The 22420-nt window shown below is 44.6% G+C and overlaps 1 protein-coding gene across 1 annotated transcript; it reads right to left on the minus strand.

Moving 5' to 3' along the window:
- Positions 1-2666: 2666 nt before the first annotated feature.
- LOC142904602 (protein FAM161A) lies at positions 2667-6511 on the minus strand. The gene is made up of 4 exons (XM_076050799.1): positions 5649-6511; positions 4999-5228; positions 4642-4797; positions 2667-4556 (listed from the first exon to the last, which is right to left on the minus strand). Exons 1-4 carry the CDS (start codon positions 5748-5750, stop codon positions 3641-3643), a joined length of 1404 nt encoding a protein of 467 aa, XP_075906914.1. The 5' UTR covers positions 5751-6511; the 3' UTR covers positions 2667-3640.
- Positions 6512-22420: the final 15909 nt, after the last annotated feature.

Here is a 22420-nt window from a genome sequence, read left to right on the forward strand (position 1 = left end):
AAAGCACCTCTTTTTACTGAGTCTGTCTTTTAGTTTGTTTTTCTCCACTGACGCGTTGCATATATAATGTGATAAATGTAAAAAAAAAAAGAAAAAATGTACTTTTGTGTGTGAAAGGCCTGACTAGACTTGACTTGGTGTAAAACGGTGAAGCGGTGTCCATCACAGGAAGGCGGCGTGTTTTCACAGTTTTTCATTTGCTTAGTTTTTTTTCCCTGAGGAGGACCTCGCTGGAGGAAGGTGTAACAGGAAGTTGCAGGTATCGCAACACACAGAGCTGCTCACAGGTGCAGCAGCAGGAGGGGGGCGGAGCTGCGGTGCTGCACCTGTTGGTGTTGATAAAAAGCCCCAACAGGTTCTTAAATTTGATCAATCTGTTTATCCCTCCTGCCAGTTTTAAAGATTTGTTACCCTCCAAAAAGCATAAAATGTGACTCATAAATCAGTTTCATATCATCATCATGATACATTAAAAAAAAAATTAGGGGGGTAGGGGGAAGGGGGGGGGGGTTGTGAGTGTACAGATCATATTTTCTCATTGCTGTCATCAACTACACTGGTGTGTGTCCGCGGCTTAAATATCCGTCCAAATATTAACTCGACCATCAAAGTCCCGCTCTGTGTAATTTCATAGCAGCTCGAACAGATATATGACCACATATAACATGTCAATCCTGCGAGGCGACGTGAAGTAATGAAGTAAAAACACCCACAAATCATGATAATGAGGAAGTGATTGAGAATTAAATTCACCCTCCAAGTTAATGTCTTCCTGGCGCAAATTAAAAGAGTGAACAGAATCACTGAACAAGAGCGCCTGCATTAGCGTTGCTCCTTCACCGTCCACCAGGAGTGGACTTGAGCTAAATTTGATTTTGGCCTCTCCTGCGTCCTGTTCGGTTGGAGAAGAGGCAGAAAGAGCGAAGAGATGGAACGACCAGCGAACCACTGTTTGCTCAACTTCCTCCCACCACCCTCCCCCGCTCTCCAACCCCACCCCCAATTGAGTCCATCCTAATCAGGGTTAATTCGAGTGGCCCCTGCGGAAGGACGAGCACTCTGGGGATGAAGCGGCCCTGGATCGGTCCTGGTCTGTGGGGAACATGTGGGAGACTAAACCCGTTTTCCCCCACAACACTGCTGCTCGGTTGCCGATGAGTTGCAAACTGAGATAAAGCCCCGAATGCTGGGAAAGAATGGCGCCCGCCCCCTCCTCCATCCCTGAGGATGTCGGGCTAATTTGCACCATAAAAACAGCTTTTCATTGCTGGATCCCTGAAGATGGAGCGGAATTCATCTCTGCCTGCTCACAAAGCCTCTGTCTCGCTCATCTGTGCCACATTAAACTAAGTCTTTTCAGATTCCTCAGTGCACTTCATTATTATCATTATTATTATTATTATCATTATAATAATAATAATAATAATAATAATAATGATGATGATAACAATAACAATAATAATAATAATAATAATGATAATTATCATTATCATCTTTTCCTAAATTTCCGTCTTTCTAAATCTGCAGCTGTGGGGACCAAACAGCCATTTTAAAAGGGTTACATTAATTTAATTAGACAAGTGTTTAAATAGAAGAAGTGCTATTTTAAGCAAAGAGTTGAACGCTTTAACCTCGGCCCAGCTGCAAAGCTTTAAAATCACCACAGAGCTGGTTTCTTTAATCTAAGGGGATCTCAGCTCACCTGTGTCAGCTGTCGCACCTGACCGTCGTCACATGTTAATGCACAGGTTTAAAATACACCTGCCCGTCTACGCTGCTGCACCGTCACAAACAAAACAGTGAAAATGCGACGCGAGGTGTGGTGCATTTAGAGACACTTTTGGGGAAAAGGACAAATGTGTCGTCAAAACATGCTGCAGATGGAAGCTGCAGGACAGAAGAACAAATGAGTTGATTGAGCTGAAGTGAAATGTGGAAGAGAAAAAGATGCGTTTAGGTGTCGGGTGATCAGAGCCAAGCAGAAGCAGCTGCTGAGGGATCTGGAGCTGCTGGGCTGCTGGAGTGAGTGTGTGAAGTTCACACTCAGCATTCAGCTGAGCTTCCCGCAGGCCGCCGCAGCCCCACAGCTCCACTTTGTCATGCTTTTGGCCAAATTTGTCTCACATACACACATAAAGAGTCTGCTTGCCGCAGCCTCATGGGTACCCTATCCAGTGACTCTGCAAAAAACAAAATGTATATAAGTGTGTCATGAAGAGACTCCAGGCTGCAGCAGCTCTCTTCTCCAGCCGGCTGGTCGTCAAACTGAATGACTGCTGCTGCTACTATTGTGATGGCGTCCCAAGTTGCCCTCATGGGGCAGAAGGGCAGGTGAGCCTCGAGGTAACGGCTAATATACTTGCCTCTACACATACTGTTTCACCACTAGATGTCGTAGTTTTGCAGCACACATAAACCGAAACAAACCGGCTGGCTGAAGGTCCGCAGCAGCCTCCAGTTTATACCGTATGAGTTGTGACCTTTTTAAAGTTCGATTTAGAAATGCATCTATGCTCCGAGTCACAAGTCGCCGCCTATGAAACCTGATAATGCTGAAACTTTTAAAGGAATTACTGGACAGATTAAAGCCACCTTGAAAAGAGGCAGTGTCGCCCTTCTCCTCCTCCTTTCTTCTTCTTCTTGTTCTTCTAGCTTCAGATAAGAGGGCTGTGACACCGAGGACAGACAGCGAAGGTGAAAGAAGAAAAGTTTGTTTGTTCTTCTTCCCCCTTGGCTCCTGACTGATGACTCTGATCTTCTCCTCGCTGTCTGACTGTCTCACACTGACTCCTGATGCCGCCGCCTCGCCACCCTGACAGCGGGTGGTGAGTCGACATGGCTCTAGTCTACACTGCCCGTGTTTGTGTGTTTTTCATGTTGTCAATCAGCCTGTAAAAGCTTCACTTTCTTTTTGAACGTAGTTTAAAGAATTTACCCATAGTTTTAAAATTGTGCATATCAAGAAGATGCAACTGGCCAGCTACTGTTTTGGCTTTATTTCCAACCTTTATGCAAATAAACAAATGTAATGTTACGTTCAGACTGCTTTTTTTAGTGCACATATGCATAACACTGATAAGGCGACAATTAGTAACTGTGTGAGAAAAGGTACTACTTTAAATAAGCATATTTTAAAACGTGCACCTTTGCTGCCACCTTGTGGTCATTAATGTCAGCCTGCAGTATTTGACATTTCTGTGATTATTTATTGTTTTTGCTTTTTACATGAAATAAAGGTTCTCCAAAATAAAATAGTACTCCAACAAACTAATGTTGGTATTTAAAAATACACATTTCATCAGCCAATGGGGAATCAGAGCTCAGCAGAAGAAAATCACATCCACAGTGATGTGTGATAATAAAAATGCACTTTAAACTATATTAAGACGCAAGCAATCTACTTGAGTAAGAAACAGTACAGTTATGTTTTTGTGCTTTAAAAAACCTGCTAAGAGACTTGAAGTGACTACAGACCTCAGACGAAACACCTGCGATCAGCAACATGCAGCAGTGTGACAGAATGTCCCTTCAACCAGCTTCTGGTCAGTCAGAGAATGAAGCTATTGATACAGACATCGCTAGTTTTTTTTGTTTGTTTGTTTTTGTTTTCTGCTATACTTATGCGGATGCACTCTCCCCATCACACACTGATGTAGTCACTCTTGATGGGGAGCAAAGCCTCGGCACCACCTGGCTGCAGCGGTGTGCAGTTGTTGCGGGACCACTGGGCCTCCTTGACCATCTCGATGGAGAGCTGGATCTGCTTCTTCACTGGCTTGGAGGAGGAGGAGCAGGAGGAGGACGAGTCGGAGGAGTTTCCACACTTGCTGAGGCTGCAGGTATCGGGACCTGAGACGGCCTTGTTGCCGCCGCCCACCTCAGTCTCGGGGTCGGAGCTGGGGTCGCTCTGGCCCTCAGTGGCCTCCCTCTCCTGGGTGTCGATGGTCAGGAAGCCGGCCTGGCGCTCCGAGGATCTGCCGCCGACCTTGTGCCTGTTTTGGTAGACTGAGCGGGGCACTGGCCGGGCCCTGAACGCCTGCCGCTCCTCCCCTGGACCCACCCTCCCCAGCTGGGCTGCCATCTTGGCCTCTCTCTTTCTCTTCTCCCTCTCCAGGAAGTGGAAAGGCTGCGGAGCGGAATCACAGCCGCGGCTTCCGCTGGAGTCGCTGCTGCTACTGCTGCTGCTGCCACCGCTGCTCCTCCGGCTCTGGCCGGGTCGTCCAGCGGCGCGCTGGCTGATGACCTCATAAAGGGGCAGGTTTGTGTGCAGCGGTGCCGGAGAGGCCCTGAACTTCTTCTGGCACTCCTGCAGCTCCTCCAGCTCCCGGCGCAGCAGCGTGTTCTCCAGCTCCACCGCCGAGCGCGTGCGCACCTTGTGCCGCTTCCTCTCCTCCTCCCTCAGCATCATCTGGAAGGGTCTGGGCACGGTGACCTTGGAGTTGGACCTGACCTTGACCCCAGTCTGACGGCTCCCCTGGTGTTTCTGAGCGGGGGTCTGGTGCTGAAGGCGGAGCTGCTTCTGGTTGGTCGTCTCTCCTGGGCTCAGCAGGACGTCACTGGGAGAAAACAGAGGAGGACACAGTGTTGATGATTGGAACTCCGGATTTTTCTGCTTCTTTCTGAAGGAATTCCATCGCTGACCTCACAAAGGTCTGGTCCTGGTCAGTCCCTCTGCCAGGGTCCGGGTCCAGGTCCCCCCCGGAGACCTCTGATTGTTCAGAGCCGCTGGATGAATCGTGGAAGTCCAGCTCCTCCTGAGAGTTGATTCTCTGAAGTTTCCTCGACTGGCCGCAACTGCTGCAATTTCACATGTCGGACATGAGGACGAAGAACAAAAATTTTACTAATTAAGCCCAATAAAGCTCTTTGTGTACATCTAACACGTATTTGTTCAATTTGGCAAAGACACCCAGTGATTGGGTAGAATATTATTGAGTATATTTCTCCCAACTTTGACCCCTCCCCCTCCAGTGTGTAGGTGCACGATGGGATCGTCACCCGACGGACAGCCAGTCCTCATCTCTCTCCTGGCTGATGTACATCCTCTCCAGCTCGGCCATGTTCCTCAGGTGGTTGCTCTTCAGCTCCTCCAGCCTGCGGTAATACTCTTGGTTGGAGAAGTAAACGTGCCGCTCCCTCTGCAGGCCGTGGATCTCCAGCGAGAGGGAGCTGCGGATGCTGCGGACGCCTTTGCCCTCCTCGCTGCACTCGGACCCCAGGTCCTCCTCCTGCGGGGCAGGATGGTGAAAAGAATGAAGCAGAGAGCCATCACCCTCTTGAACTCTTCTCCACCAAGTAACTGGGAAGTCATTTAGTAATCTTCCCCGCTGTGTGACGGATAATATTCTGGACTTTTTATGGACTCAATGTCAATATTGCACTAAAGGTTTCTAAAATATTTACTATTTATATATCTTTGACAGCAAAGTTGTTTTCAAACCAGTTACCTTCCTACATAAAAATGTGTTTCGTGCATTTAATCCACGGGTACAAATTCAAATAGATAACAAGGCAGGGCGCTAGGGATTCCAGCTGGAAGGAAAACACTACAAGGTCAAAAGTCAACATTTACTTCTATTCGTGCGCAAGGTTTTGCAACAAAAAGCCGCGGTCATCAGCACCTGCAGCTCCTGCAGCGCATGCCTCACCTCGCTGATGCTGCCGTCATCTTTGAGGCAGTAGCGCTTCCTGTGGCCTGCGTACAGAGACATCACTTCCTGGCAGTCCAGCAGCGAGGCTGGTCGGTACATGGCCGGAGACGAACGCAGCTCCTGCTCGTCGCTCTGCGCAGGGAACCGGTCTGTCAGTCAGTGCAGCAGCAGCAGCAGCAGCAACAGCAAAGATTAGCACAGGCACACGACTGACTGACTGACTGACCCACACACAAACACACTGCGCTAAATACTTCATCCTCTTATGATCGGGAGGAGTCTTGATTTTCATGCCGTTGGCCAGATGGTCCATATGGTCCTGCTGTGGCTTTTCACTTAAACACTCCACCCGGAGGCGGGTGAATGTCCGCATGGATGCTTCCAAGCTAATTTACAGATTAGCTTTCATTAATGCGCCGTGAGCGCCGATACACAGCATGCTGCACCTGTTGCTGCGCTCTGCAACAACAACAACAACAACAAAAAAAAAAAAAAAAAAAAAAAGTGGCGCGTGCTGCAGAAACACCGGTGAAGACATAAGGCGTCGAAAAACAAAGCAAGTTTGGATTCTTGGACACTAAATTGGAGGATTAAAAATTGTCTAAAACTAAAAACTTTAGTGTCGTCAGTTAGGTTGGAGATGAGTTGCTCCTTGATTCTCTCCTTACCATCTCTTTTGACCTGTTGGAAAGTCTAAATCGGTCGTGTGATGAGGCCTGTAGTGAAAACTTTACAAAATACAAAAAATCTCAATTTGAGCATTAAAAATTAATTAACAAGGGAATAAACATAAACAAGAGTCAAATGTTAGAAATTGTAGAAGTGTCCTGGCAATGTCATGCATCTGGCAGGTAAAGTAAACTGAGCAATGAGGATTGTTTTTTATCTTCCTTTCGTCCATCATCTTTTCTTTATTTTTTTTGTTTTGTTTTGTTTTGTTTTGTTTTGTTTTGTTTTACTCGTCCAGCTTTTAAACTTTTCTCTCTAATCTGTTGTTTTGTATTGTTGTTTTTTTTGTTTTTTTGTTTTTCTCCACTTAATACTCAATGCGAACGGAAAGAATCCCCCCCCCGACCCCCCCCCCCCCCCCCCCCCCCCTGACGATTTGCGGTGTTTCCTGGGAATCCTGACGGAAAAAATATTTACCATAAAAGCCTGGATATGGGAGCCAGTAATTAGCCGAGTAAACAGCGTCTTCCTGCCGGGGCGGGCAGCGTCTGGGGAGAGAATCCTGCAGGAATGTTGCGCTAATTTTATCCTCGTTCCCTCACATTCCTCACTCTCTGTTTCGCGAAACACTCCTAAACTTATTTTCCTTTTCTTCGGCTGCTTCAACAGGATGTTGTGATTGCTTTTTTCTTTTCTTCTTCTTCTTCTTCTTCTTCTTCTTCTTCTTCTTCTTCTTCTTTTCCTTTTTTTTTTTTTTTTTTGGTGACAGATGCAGGCAGAAAAGGGAGCGCTCACACACCGCAGCCAACAGTCCTAATCTGTTTACTTAAATCCCTCGTCACTGTCATCGCCACTATTCGGACTCTTCGCTGCAGCACATCTCACCATCTGTCTCCTGTCCTCCCCGATCTCATCTCCCGCCCAGGTACAAAGAGGAGAGAGAGTCCGAGGAAGAGGAAGGGCACGGTGAGATATTTCCTAAATGAAATAGGGCCAACTGGTCTGAATGGAATTGTTCCCATGGTAATGGGAGCCTGAAGGTTAAAACAATAATCTGGGGGTAAAGTTGATTATTTATATATTTAAAAAAAAAAAAAAAAAAAAAACAGCTTAAACTTCCCATAATATGCTGAATCAATTTCACTAATGTTTCTGACTGCAACGCCAACAAGCGTCTCTATCATGCAAGTAAATAAACTCCAAAGACCTGAGAAAAGACCTTCACTATTTACTTTTTTCACGTAGGTAATTCGGGAATTTTTTTTTTTTTTTGCCTTTGTGATGTCACAAAGGGCAGAATTAACGATGCAAGTTTGCGCCACTGTAATCTGAAGTGAAAAATAGAAAGGTTCCTTCAAGATAGCCAAAGTGTTTATGCAACACAAAATCCGACCACAGGGTGGGGCGCTTTGATCCTTTTCCCCAACATTTTTGTTTGGGTTGGCGACGCCATCGCTCATCCACGTCATTTCCTACTTTAAAATCACACATGGCATATTTGATCAGGGTCATCGAGCAGAATTTCATAGTTTTTTTGTTGTTGTTTTTTAGTAGTAGTAGTAGTAGTATTAGTAGTAGTCGTCGTAGTAGTGATGTGTGGTCTCCTTTTTTCACTTCACCTATTTTGCCTATGGGGAAGCTTTCCGGTGATGCTTCTGCACTTCTCGGAACTTCCTGACTTGTAAACTTATAACCCACATCCTGTACACCTGTACAGGATGTACACAAATGCTCTTGCGCGCACACACACACACACATACATACATATAAGGACGGAGGGGAATCAGAAAAAATGTACCTAAAATGTACCTTTTCTTTTTTCTTCATCCGACCTTGTTGGACACTGCTGTGTGTGCGTGTGTGTGTGTGTGTGTGTGTGTGTGTGTGTGTGTGTGTGTGTGTGTGGCGCCCTGCCGGGGGATGAATGGTGGCAGTGTTTGGGTCGGATCGGCCCTGGCCTGAGTAAACAGTCCTGTTCTGAGCTTCCAGGTAAGTAGTCAACGTGTAAGCTGACAGAACTGAGGGGTTTGTGTTGATTTCTGCTGCAAAATCAGGTGAAAGTTCGCCTGATGTTGCCTCCTTGTGGTGTTAAGTGGCGATGGTTGCAGTCGGCGGAGGTTCTTCGACAGAGGACGCATGTGTTTGTTTTGAGAGAGGCAATCAGTAAACACGACAAATCCGATAAATATATAAATAGAAAGAGAGACATTGATATCATCGTACATATAAAGAGGCTGAAAAGGCTTTCAAATGTTTACACTTCAATATGTTGGGGTTTTTTTTTCTCATGGTGTTACGTTAGGTGTTCTGTTTTCTATGATCCAACTCATGGGAAACATTTCTGCTCAACATTAATTGTGAGTTTTCAGACTTATTATTATTATCACTCAAAAATGCAAAAGCGTTGAATACGTGACGCACACGCGCATTTCTAAAAAAAAAAAAAATCACTTCCATTCCTCCGACTCACTGGGCCGCCGCCCCTGTTTGTCAGCGTGTGTCTGTACGTTCTGTTTGTGGCGTCTGGTTCTATCCTAGTCTGTTTGGAAGGATGCTGGAAATTCTGCAGGAGTCGGCAGCCACGACTGTTTCAGAAAAGGTGTCTGTGTTTGGGGAGGGACCTCCCCCTTTCCCCCCACCCACCCACCACTCGTAACTACCTCATACACACACGCGCATGAGTCATTTTGTCACACCGTCATAACATGCAGCAGCCCACAAAGTACCTGTTCTGAGAAGGAAGGCACAGAAAACAACCACTTCCACCCTTAGCAACCCCCTCCTGCCACAGAACCCCAAACAAAACAGTGACCTGGTGAAGGCCCTGAGAAGTGGAGCACTTGTATTGCACTGCAGCAGCGGCGGCGGCAACAGCACTTCACACTTTTTCAGAGCGTGACGCTCCACCCACCCGTCAACAAGCTTCACTCATTAAAGTCCCACCGCTGCTGCTGCACAGCAGAGCCTTTGACCGGGAGGAGGCCGCTTGCAGCCTAAGCAGACCCCCACCCTCAGAGGACGCAAGGGGGCGGAGCTAACACTTGTTTTTAATTAGACTTAGATGACATTGATCTGTATCATTGGAAACCAGTTAATAATCCAGTTAGTCCTTGACTTCACTTGTTGCTCAGATGTTTTATGGTCCAATGCTGCTAAGACCAGCAGGCTGTAAACAGAGGGCTAAACATGGTGGAGAACTAGTGTGTTTTTTTTCCATTTGTTTTGGAAAATTATTTATTTATTTATTTATTTATTTATTTATTTTTTGCAGTATTGTGGATGAATAATAAGAATCTGTAAATAAGTACAATTTGACGCCCTTCAAGATCTGCAGTGAAAACCTCTGAACTTCCGACTTGAAAGTCATCCCATCAAATTTCACAAACTGCTGATAACACAAAGCATCGAGATTCCTGTGTAATCTAAAAACAACTTTTTTTCTCTTTGTTCTGTTTGTTCAGTGCTGTGCCGTACTGTGCACCGCAGCTCAAGGTGCACGTTTGTGTTCCTGCAACATCGTATCTTAGCACCAAAAGTCCGTAGCCTGACCAGATAAAAGATTTATCAGGCTGTAGCGTGCAGGAATGAACCGTGGCTGCACCACAAGTGGCTTCAGTCTCTGCTGCATGAAGGTCAGAGGTTTCTTTGACCTATTTCTAAATATCTTTACTTCTGACAGCAAGTCTTTGGACTGTCTGCGTTTCTAATGAAATTAAAACACAGACCTTGTCATGATAACATGTTAGCTATTTTGGTGCTCTTCCGGTATTCATACCAAGAAGTCCCTCAGATGTCTCACAACTCAGATGTCAATCACTGGAACCTGTATTTTTTGAATGTGGTTTCATGTGTACCAGCCAGTAAACTGTGTTTAAAAGCACCAGAACCTGTTTGCTCTGCCCACTTCAGCGGTGAGGAGATGAAAACAACCTGTTGACAGCTCGAACGTGTTCCTGTTTTGGCCCTGGGCACCCACGATAAACATATTTGTTGTTGTAATCTCAATCGGTGCCAAAAAAAAAAAAAAAAAAACAGTGATTGTGGATCTTGAGTGTGTTTCCTTTCGACTTGACGTGTACGAATGCTGTCAGAGCTGCGTGAAAATGACTCGATAACTCCATGTATTTTTCCCCCATCCCACAGAAAGGGGACGAGGAGGAGCTGATGTTTCCCTGCAGGGAAGCTGCAGCCTCGGCTGGAGACACGGCGGCTATTTTTTCCCTTTTAAAGTCATGGCGGTGGAGCCGGTCCCAGCCGGAGGGGCTGCGGGCCAACGGCATCCCTGAGCTCTCAGCTTGGACTCCCTCTCGGCACCACATTTCAGAGGAAGCGCGTGTTTACATTTGTCTCGGATTCCCGGCAGACCTTTTAACTGCTCTCACAATGCGGCTGGCGACAGAGAGAGGCGGGGCTTCAGTAGGAAGTGGCTGACGCTGGTTCTCATAGTTCCTGCGCAAAGCGAACGGCCCCGTCTGATTCCTGGTTGGGCCACTTTCTCCCAGTGGGACACAACACAGTACATACATAGCTCTCTATGTACCAAAGGTACAAAAATAACATCTCAAGATAATCCTATGTCGGTTATAAAAGAAAAACGCTAATAATAATATGTATTTAGCCCTCTGTTTGCAGCCTGCCATTGGAACACTGGACTGAGCTTCCCACTCAAGCTGATCCTTTATTGGCTCTCGCACATGTTTGGAAGCCCTCAGAGGGCGCAGCCAACACCTAGCTGCTGTGGGGTCACTAACCTTGGAGTGGTATCAGAACCCTGTGTGATGTCACAAAGAGATGATTTCTGGTGATGAATCATAAAAAAAAACAAAAACAGGTTAAGTCGCACTGGCTGAATCCCCGGAAATCATTTCATCATTTCCATGACGACCGTGTGACACTAAGTTCAGGGGGCTGCAGTGCATTTCTAGGAAAACCACTGAAGTGGGAGTTTGTGGGATTAATCACGTCCACATGTTTGATGACATTCTTCACATGCCGTGTTACAGCCGCAATGGCGTTGTCTAGGCAGCGCAACACCTACTTCCGGTTTTGGGGATTCAATATGACTTTTTATCTCCACTCTCATCACACAAGAACAAAATTGAAAATTTCTGTGTGTTTCACCGCTACTGTTCACAGAACAACACCTGCAGGAAAGTCAGAGTCGATGAGTGAGTAAAAATAAACCAAGTGATGCCTTTTACTACTCTTGTTCAGTTCAGTGATTCCTCCAATGGTGAGACAGCAGCAGATTTGTGTTAACAGTTGTTGAGCGACCGCAGTAGATTTGTCATGTCATTTGTTTTATGTGTATTAATCATTTTAAAATTCCCTATTGATCTCAAAGTTCCCACCCCAAAATCTAAAGAAATTTGCCTCTAAGCAGAAAAACTTTCTAAAACGTTTTTTTTAAAAAAAGTTTTGGCTGTCAGAACCTCCATCCAATAAACTGCAATACTTCCAATTCTTCCTCTAATTCTTCCACAAAACGCAGCATTTAAAAAAAAAAAAAAAAGTCGGTATCAAACTCTGACTGGTGTGACGCTGACGTGATGGTGAATCTATCACCAGCAGATAGAAACATCACATCACACACAAACATACACACTGTACGTGCGCTGTGCTGGGACACAACCACAAAGAATGTTGATAGCAGTCCTAGTTGGAGAGTTGGGCTCCACAGGAAGTGGCCTATTAAAAGCAGTCGTTGGGTTGAAACCAGCCTGTGCACAAGCTTTCTCGAAACTCATCAGGTTTGAACTGTTTCTGCATTTGTGTGTTCACATGCGTGCACATGTGAACTAACAGTGGCCAGGGCACTGGCCTGCAGCTCTGCAGTGTTTGTGGCTCTGGACAAAAGACACTTTGATGCCGTTCCAGCGATGCTGCACGCTGTGTTCCTGCCACTCCTCTCGTCTCATCTCCTTCCTTCGTCGCTGCAGAACAATCTGACTCGCTGAGCGCCCGCTGTCTGATCACACTGCCTCCTCCTCCTCCTCCTTCTGCGGGCTGCAGCTGGCAGAGCCACAAAGTCCGGCTGCCTCTCGGCCTGCTGATGCCTGGCTTCTCGCCCCCTGGTGCCCACTGACAGTTGGTAGGAATATTATTGCTTTGAAATACAATTCAAAACACTTTAACCTTCTTGATTCTTTCCCCAACTTGACTCTTTCCCTCCCATCACTCCCCCCGTGCATTCTGTCACCAACCCCGTGAAGCTTCCGTGATGAACAGTCATGAACTGCAGCAGAACGTTGCAGAAAAACACATTTGTAGCAAGCTTAATCAAAGTTACCAGAGTCGGACGAACAGTTTAAATCTAAAACAGTGAGTTACTGTGTGGCATTTAGTCCACGTGCAATGTGAAAATGCATCCGGGGGCACAAAGATAAAAATCAAACCAAAAAAATAGCTGTTTTGATCTTGCAGCTCCAGAAACACATTACGCTTCTTACCAACCTCATGTTTTTTTTAACTGGTTGTCCACATGGATGTATTATAAGAACTGGATACCTGACTGGCAATATGGCGATGCACCATTTTTCAGTTATGGTCTTTCAGTCGTAAAAAAAAATGTATAATGGCCAGAAAATCACCTGAAAAGAGTTTATTCCCAGCGTAGCGCCCTCTCTGGTGGAAGCATGCAGGTGAGACCTGGGGTGTAAATGACTGACCGATCCGTGATGAAAGCTCCAAGTTGAACCAACTCACTCTGACCGCAGCCAGTTTCAGTTTCTGAAGGATGAGCAGTGGCCACAGCACGGCTACCACAGTGTGGTCACTTTAGCAGAACTTTTCCTGTTGGCCACCACCATCACAACTGCCACTGAATGATTTCTGATTCATTTTCAACATTTTCAGACCAAAGCTTTGCTGCCAGAGGTTTTTCATTCTTCACTTTTTCTTCTTGTAGGGAGCTCCTCCTCAACTTTATTTCATGTTTACATGTCTCAGTTCAAGATTAGCTTCACATTTTCGACAAGTATGGACATATGAAACTGTCTTCAGTTACTTTGCCTTGAGTAATTTTCACTAGAATTATATCATAGAGCCAAAGAGGAAGCTTCACACCTCTGATCAAACAGTATCTTAACTTTCAATTCTGACCAAAAAAAATGTGTCATAAGAAGAAAGTGGGGGATTTTAGATTTTTTTTTTCCACCACAACACTCCCTTGGGTGAATCAGTGAACCGTTACCTCCGCTTTTCTCTTGTGTTTCTGTTTCCCGAGAAACCCACATTGCAAAACTCCATTTTCCAGTAAATTGTAATCCCTTCATTTAGGTAAATGATAAAGGCGTTGGAACCAATTATCAGACATGAAATCACAAGACAGCACAGGAAAACATCAGAGAAGTTATTATAAAAGATTTATCAAACACATCTGAATTTGCCTCACCAAAACAAGTCAGTGATTAAAACCACGAGTCCTGACGTTTCATCCGAAGGATTTTGTTTTGTTACAGTCAGAAACATCGACTCAGCTGAGGTTGGCATTGGACGTTTGCAGCGTGCTTGCAACGCTGCTTTCGTAAAGGCTGCACATGAACTTGACTGCGTCACCAACGCTGACTGCTGTCAAGGCTGGGAGGTGAACAGAATTAAAAAAAAAAGCAGTAATCGCATCAAATTCAGAATGATTGTTTGTTCCCTAACAGGATGATGGACACTCCCTCATTTTTTTTCTTTCAGTCCTTAAATTGATTACAAGTTATGAGAAGCCGTCTGTCTCCATTTCCTCCCCTCGCTGTCTCCAAATCACATTACAGACGTGTGTGATAAGCGTGCTGGCAGGATGATCGCAGGGTGACTGCACAGCTTTCAACGCGGTGGGACGACCGCAGTTGTGGTGTCTGAGGCCCGATGGACCCTCATGTAATCGAATGGAACCTGATGGAACCTGATGGTGGCAAAATGTGGATGTTTTGTGTTTTGCACTTGAAGTGACGGCACAAATCTGGAAAGGGAAAGTGTAGAAAAACATGACTGATGCGCTGGTACAATCTTGCTTCCACCGAGTGACGGTTAGACGGAGTCTCAGAACACATGACGGTGTGTCCTCAAATTACCCGCCGACCAAATATGTACACGGGAGAGGTGAGTGGAGTAGGCGGTCGTTAATGTGGACTGAAGTCGCATTCTGTTCGCACGTCCGTGACGAATGCGTTTTTATGCGATGCGATCACCAAAATTTGCATTTAGTCATTTCATGCGTTTTTCGTAATCTGATCAGCAAAAAACGCATGAAATGACCAAGTGAAAACAGGGCCTAAGCTTCTCTCTCTCTCTCTCTCTGATCTCTCCATTCACACAATCTGCTCGATATGAAACATAACAACAAAACAGTCAATGACTGCAGAATCTCTGGCCTTCTCATTGTGGATGTCTCTCTAGATTTCAGTGCTTCCAGCCTTAAGAGGCCACCCAGCAGTTCCACGGCCACTGATGAGAAGTTGGAGGAGCTGGAAGCAGTGAGTTGCTCACAAGACTTCTCGGCCCTTTAGGATCAAACTGAAAAAATTGATTACAGCTCCTTTTTTTCCCGCCGCACCGTATCTCGTCTGACTGGATCATGTGCTTTCGGGAGTTGAAAAACAAAAGAAAAAAAGAGGATGTGTGTTGTAATTTTCAAGGGGTTCAGACACGCAGCAGCAGCGGTGGTTGTGCAAAGACGTGACAACACGTCACATCCCATGACTCTGTGTGTCAAATACCAATGGCGACAGCAGAGTTTTTCCATCTGTGGTCTCTAACTGTAAGTGAAAAAGGGGAAACGCAGTCATCGAGCCTGAGGTCACTCAACTTTTTTTTTGCTTAAGTTGTTTCAGTTTTTTCTAGTTAAGGTAAAGAAGGACGGTAGCACAAGCTCCATTGTGATCTGTACTGGCACTGCAGTCTTTTAATGAGTAACAACATGTCTAACAATTGGAACCTCAAACCCCTCCCCCAAACCTCTACCCACTGTATTGATCCTGAGTAATAACCATTCATACAATCCTCAGCCTCAAAAGAAAACAACCCAACCGCATAGTGATGACTGATGAATGAAGCGCTGCAACAACACCGAGGTCATGCTTAATTGTGCTGAAGTTCTGAGCAATGAAAAAAAGAAGAAGGTTACATTCACAATTCTGAAAAACACACCGGAGTCGAGAGGAGACGCGTCATTGATCCGTCTGCGATGAGTCACGGCTGGTCAAGTCACATGATAACAACGCTTTGAGGATCAATAGCGCAATTACTTATTGATGCAAACAGCTCTGCTGCACCTCTTCTAACAAAGATGCGGCAGAGACACACCCACCTGTCACCTGCTCTTTCGTTTTTTATTGTTTGTTTTTTTTGTATCTAAATGGCTAAAGCTGTGACTCACGGTCATAGAATTGTCCCACTCTTAGTTTTAAAATAAACAGTGTTATCATAGGAGAAATTCAGAGAGAAGTCTATTGGGCAAGGGCAGAGTCAGCATGTTAACATCATGGTATAATATAAGTCAAGTGTGTTGATAAGAGCTCAGGCAGGACACGACTACTCAACACTTTGTTAAGAGCCACAATAGTTGCACTGATCCCTGTCATGGGTTTTACAAAACTCTTGCCAAAGTCACTGAAAAAAAACATCCATCCAGCACTCATGATGAAACTGCCACAACTGCAGCTACACTTCTTCTTTTTCTTCTTCTTCTTTTCTTCCTCTTCTTCAGTGGCCTTCAAGGGCAGCTAGATGCAGGTGTTTCCTGGATTTATCACAGTTAAACAGAAGCCAAAATGCAAATCCGTGGAAAAGCTCAGGCAGATTTTAAAACACTGGCTGTTGGAGTTTGGCAAGGTGGATGAGCAAGAGCTCACAGTTACCACATTTGCCACCTTTTGCATTCCATCATTATTGGTTATGAAAGCATGGCTCTTGAGGCCCGGACAGGCTTCAGATCTGACAACATCACTTTCAACAAAAGAAGGCCGGGATTGTGTCGGAGGGACGAAAAGACTGACACCGGGTTTCCAAAGTCACAGGACCCAAGGACATCGCTGCCAGGATCTGGAAATGACCGACAAAGCCCCCCATTGTTGGGCCCCAGAGGAACTTCATGCACACAAACGACAAAGAATCCCGACCGTCCCTTCAAGCACAACAGCAGCGACTGTAAAAGATGACAAATTATTCTTAAAACAAAAATAACGAAACAAAAATCTAGCACGACTTAGATTTATTGTCCCAAGACAAAATCTGGAGGCAGTTTTAAGATCCACAACGACACCGGGTATTATTTATTATGATTATTTTTCTAACAAGCATAGCGTCTGAGCTAATTTCACGCGGCTGCAGAACTGACTGATTAAGCGTGACAGTTTGATTTGTCTCAGAGTTTTGTGTCCTATCACAGAGACAGAGAGGCTGAACGCCTTTGCACCTACATCAATACAAGTTATGTTTATTTTTATTGATACCATCACAAGTTAAATTAATTTCTGTAGTTGGTTGAGTAGAGAAACAGACGACTCAATGCTTTAGCCAGTTTAGTCCCGTCCCATCTCTGTCTTTATTCCCCTCATATATTTGACTTTATTGACGCAGCTCGCGTTACCTTTCAATCGCTCCTCTTTGTTTAGTGCCTTTTGTGTGTGTTTATCGTGTGTTTGCGTGACCTCGCCCCTTATCTTCTGCAACCCCTTTATTCCCTCCAACCTCAGATTCTTTTCAGTCTGTGTCTTCAGTCGGTTATTTCTGGTTTGCCATCTGAGTACTAAACCGTCATATTCGTAGGTGAACAAATTTGATTTTTTTTTTCCCTAGACACTGTATATGTTCCCTGTCTGTTAACCCTGCTCACAAATACAAAGAACAAAAATGTAGAATTTTGTCTGGCGTCAATCTGATCGGAGGGACTATTTCTTCATGTGGAAGAGTTTTAATAGACCTTGCAGTTTATTCAGGGAGTGGCACACAAAAAAAAAAAAAAAAAATCATACTTCTCCATACAAACCGATCCGAATGTGGTCAGCTGTTAATGACTGTTTGCCACTCAGTCACGACTCTCGCTTGCGTTTTCCCGTCAGCCGTCCAGAGTGCCACTTGTGGGCTTTGGGAGGATTTGTCGGGATTTCGCGAAGTCATGCAGCTTTGCATGGGTTTCTTTTGTTTATATGCAATTGTAAAAGATTCTTTGGGGGGTGGGGGGGGAAAGAAACCATAGTGAGTGCACTGTTGTCTCTTGCGCAACTCTGCTCACTATTCTCGGCGCTTTGCCAAAGGGAGTGAGAACCCAGACTAAGTACCAGCCTGTAATTAATACCTGCTTGGCTGCTGTTGGTAGAGTGGAACTTTTAATTGCGACGAGACAAAATGTTTTACATTGTTATTTTGTTGTCGCAATAACAATAGTGGTCTTATTGTGTAAACAGAGGGGTTTTACCCAGTAGGGGTACAGCTAGAGTTTTCTTTTTTTGCACTAACCTGTGAATCAGTGCAATTTTGTAAACTGCATGTCTCTAATGCATCCAGATGAGACAAGTTCATTTATTTTTGTCTGTGCCTGAAGTTTAAGTAACACAATAAAAGTAAACAAGGAAAATGCATTATTCTTCTGACGCAACAGTTTCATAACAAAAAGTGAATACGTTTAAAGTTTAATCTAATGCCCTTTTATATAAGAATGTATTCCATAACTACTTGCTGTATATACTCTGCTGCATCTTTCTATGGAGCTTCTGAAAACACTATATTTACCCCTCTGTTTGCAGCCCCCTGCAAAAAGCAACCTTGGTTCTTGCATCCTGCCAACGTTGAGCCTTTTTTTGGAACTTCCACGTGTTTTGGGGCTGCGAGTGTTTTGCCACTTTGTCAGATCTTTTTAGGGTTGAGGAAAGGGATAAAGGAAACTTTATAATGTCTGGGTGAATCTTTTACTTGCATATAAAACTATTAAGATTTTATTCAGCCGTCATCGTACACACGCCTGTTGAGTGAGAGTCATTATCACAGCTTAGTTTAATTTTAGCTTAACCGTGTGTGTGTGTGTGTGTGTGTGTGTGTGTGTGTGTGCACGCGTGGAATGAGCAATGATGTCAAACTGACACGCAAACCAACGACTTCCTGTTTTAAACCCCGCAAGCCTGCCACATGCTGTTAGTTCCTGCCCACCCCCGCTACTGCAGATGAGCAGCAGCGCAGGTCTACACCTGATATGCGGCTCGATAAGTGGCCACCATTTGCTCTGCCGACACCCTCGGGTGATCGCACACTGTTGTGTTTGTGCGGAGGAGACACCCGAGTTCTGGCCCGTCCGAGGAACTCAGTCACACACGCTGGTCATCCTACACTGCCTGCTCGTCCTCGTTGGTCGGAATTGACACCGCCGCCCTGATGAAACCGGGTTCATGTTTAATGAAGGCGTCACGTACGTGAAGCAGTCAATCCAGTCGTGCAGGCGGGGCGGGTGGGGAGCACGCACAGCGCAACAGAAGGAGGGGAAGTGACAAAGTATAGATTGCCACTGTACTTCACTAGGTTTTTCAGGTACCTGTCCTTTCATTTTCTGACGACTGTTTACTTTGACTCCCTGCATTTGCACACAAATATTGGCACTTTCTACTCCTTACATTGGAAAAAAAAAAAAAAACATGGTCTGTGTTGAAAAGTGACAAATTCTGTTTAAAGTGAGTCCCTTATAATATTATGGTTGCTGCTGCTTGAAGTGGAGCAATTTGAGCTCTGCTGTTGTTTAGTTAAATATAAAACTGGATCATACTTTACAGGAAGATTATTTTAGAGTACCTCCTGCTGCTCAACAAACATTTTGTTTCATTAATTGCAGGAAGAAAAAAAACAATTTTTACTTGTTACTTAAGTACATCTCAGAACCTGGACTCTCTTTCTTTTACTTGAGTAAAGGAGTTGAACCAGAACTTTTACATTTACTCGTATTTTTTGGACACAAGTATCCGTACTTTTGCCTAAGCACAGAATCTGAATACCTTTATCACCCCTGCCGAGGAATAATAGCGCAATTACAACTCGGACATAATCGCGTCAAGTTTCAATTTATTTATTTATTTATTCGGAGGAGGGGAGGGGATGCGCGTGGGGAAACATTAGCGTGTCCGCGCACAATGCGATTATTATTAATGAGCGCGCTCTGAGCAGCCATTGTGTGAGTGCAGGGAGCAGCTGTGGGCCTGTTGCCTGCAGAAAGACACGGAGCTTCCAGACATCCTTTTGTTCCTGCCTGGGTCGTTAGGCCGAAAGAGCCTGGGGACTGACTGGCTGCCCGGCTGTTTGAAGACTCCACACCCATCGCACGCGTACACACACACACACACACGCCTCCAGCAGCCATCTGGGTGCATCCTGTTGAAAAGCAAAAAGGAGAAGAACCTTTTAACGTGGCCAGTAAAGGCCAACACGCTAACAAGTATAAGACACGATATTTACATGTGACGCAACAAGGGAAAGAATATGATTTAATATCTACTCATGGGTCAAGGTACGTCATCACGATAATATCAATAATGTGCAGTACCTAGATGTTGCAATGACAAACTCTTCAAACTTTGACCTCTTCACCTTTTATGTGTCTATGCCACTTTGCACTAGTGGTTGTGGTAACATGACAACATCACAGTGGGGTAACAAAATAGCTTTTAGGGGTTTGACCGGCAAGGCAAAGCAGCTTTATTTATACAGCACATTTTATACACAAGGCAACTCAATGTGCTTAACAGAAATAAAAGTTTTAAACATTTTACACATTTTAAACATTTTAAAAGCATTTAAAAAACAAAAACACAGTCTTCAAAGACAAAGCAGTAGGGAAAGACAGCTCAAAATGCATGAATAGAGCAGTAATAAAGGAGAATAGAAATAAAAAGATGATAATAAAATAGCACTAAGTCAAAAGCATAAGAGAAAAGAAAAGTCTTTAACCTAAAGTCTTTAAAAACATTCACACTTGGGTCTGACTTCACTTCTGTTGGCAGCTCATTCCATTTGTGTGCAGCATAACAGCAAAATGCTGCTTCACCATGTTTAGTTTGAACTCTGGGCTCCACTATCTGACCTGAGTCTACAGATCTCAGAGTCCTACTGGGTTTATATACCATTAGCATTTCATTTATGTATTCTGAAAGTATGACTATAGACCAGTAGCAAGAAAAACAATCCTCTTTTCTTTGCTGCCAAAAACATTCATCTCAGTTTTATTGTGGTTTAACTGGAGAAAATGTTGATTCATCCAGTTTTTTATTTGTTCTAGACAGTAACACAGCACCTCTATTGAACTGTAGTCATCTGGGGAAACTGCTAGATATAATTGTGTCATTTGCATAACTATGATAGCCAACATTAAACCTCTGCATGGTAGCATATATAGGCTAAACAAAAGGGATCCAAGAACTGACCCTTGAGGAACCCCGTGTGTCATGGTCAATCGATCTGACCCAAAACTTCCAATGGACACAAAATAACTCCTTTCCTCCAAGTAGGGCCTGAACCATTCTAGGACCGTTCCATTGAGTCCCACCCAAGTTTCCAATCTGTTCAACAGTATACTGTGATCTACAGTATCAATCCTCAATACAGTATCCAATAAGACAAGAACTGACACTTTTCCCCAGTCAGTATTGGGTCGAGACCGCTAGTTGATGGTTTAAGCTGCTGAACTGTTTCCTCTACAATCTTTAGGTCAACTGTATCAAATTCTGACATTGTAATTGTATCTTTCCTGGGTGGTTTTAGGAGTTGCATCCTTTTATCATTTTGCTGATTTGTATGAGACCCACTTTATAGAGTCCGTGGTGCTTTTGCGGCAGCGCTCCAAAAAAATCTAACATTTGTCATTTTTCAAGTCAAGTCAAGTCTCCTTACCGAAATAATCTCTTTGGATCCCAACATGAAGTGCAGCGGGGTTTAAAATTAAATAAAAAAAAAAATCTGCAAAGGTTGATTAGAATAGAAGCTAAAGGGGCTGAGTTCACATAAAGAGGTCGCAAAACCCACACATTTACTCCGGCACAGGTTCTCAGTCAGCATCTCTGACAGGTTCCATTAAGCATGCACTCAATTTACGTGCGCAACAGAAAAAGATTAAAAAGAGGAATTCAATAATGACACAAGGAGGGGGAAAAAAAGAAACTCTGCCAAGAAGAGAGAAAAGTAGCAGGAGCATCCGGTTCCTCCCGCTACTGACGCAAACTGGTGGGGACACTTTGGACTGGGTACAGCCAGCCATCTTCTCCAGGTGTGTGGCGGGGAGCATCACCGCATTGTGGTGCTGTAGCAGAGAAGAGCTGCACCTGCAGCAGGCGTTCAGCTGGGCCTTCAAACTGAGCTGACTGTCCACTCACCCCTGTTGTCCCTATTGGACATGACTAGGTGTACAGTACAGCTTGCATCAAGTCTTTATTCTGTCTTTATTCTGTATTCAGATTCCAATGAGCTTCCACAGCTGTGGTCGGTAATCCTCCTGGGTTTCACATACGATAAAAACAAAGACTATACAGACATATAAAGATACAGACATTCATTGTACACAGTAACAAAGACCAATCCGGTTGACTGAACCTACAAACACTGTTAATTCAATACAGTACAAGCATCATTAACCTCTCAGTGGAAAATAAAGAGTAGAAGACTTCTTCGACTGCAGGAAAAAAGTGAGTTTTAAAACTCATCAACACATGTAATACATTAAAATTTTACAGTCTATGAGGACAGCAAGTATTGACAGTCATCAGTTCGCATCTTACCCAGTGTAAATATCCTGCATCATGGGAGACTCCACCCCCTCTGGATGCCTCCTCCTGCCCGGAGTGGAATCCGTGTGAGTGCTGTGAAGCTCAGCAGGAGCAGCAGCAGCAGCAGCTTCTTCCAGGACGCTGTCAGATTAATGAATTGTTGGCCACAGCCAGACACTGAGATCAGCGCACTTTAAACTCTTGACTGCACTTTCAAAGACTCGAGGCTGCACCCAACACCACTTTAATTTGGGACCAAGGCAAATGCCTCTGTCTGTGTTTTTATTATTATTATTAGAAGTAGTAGCAGCATTCTCCTGATGCCTTTTTGAAGCCAAATGTCACCACCTACATACTGCAAAAACTCACCAAACT

Source organism: Nelusetta ayraudi, unplaced genomic scaffold (genome assembly GCF_046127955.1).
Source record: "Nelusetta ayraudi isolate G7.1 ecotype Tasmania unplaced genomic scaffold, CSIRO-AGI_Nayr_v1 ptg000130l, whole genome shotgun sequence".
Taxonomy (NCBI): domain Eukaryota; kingdom Metazoa; phylum Chordata; class Actinopteri; order Tetraodontiformes; family Monacanthidae; genus Nelusetta; species Nelusetta ayraudi.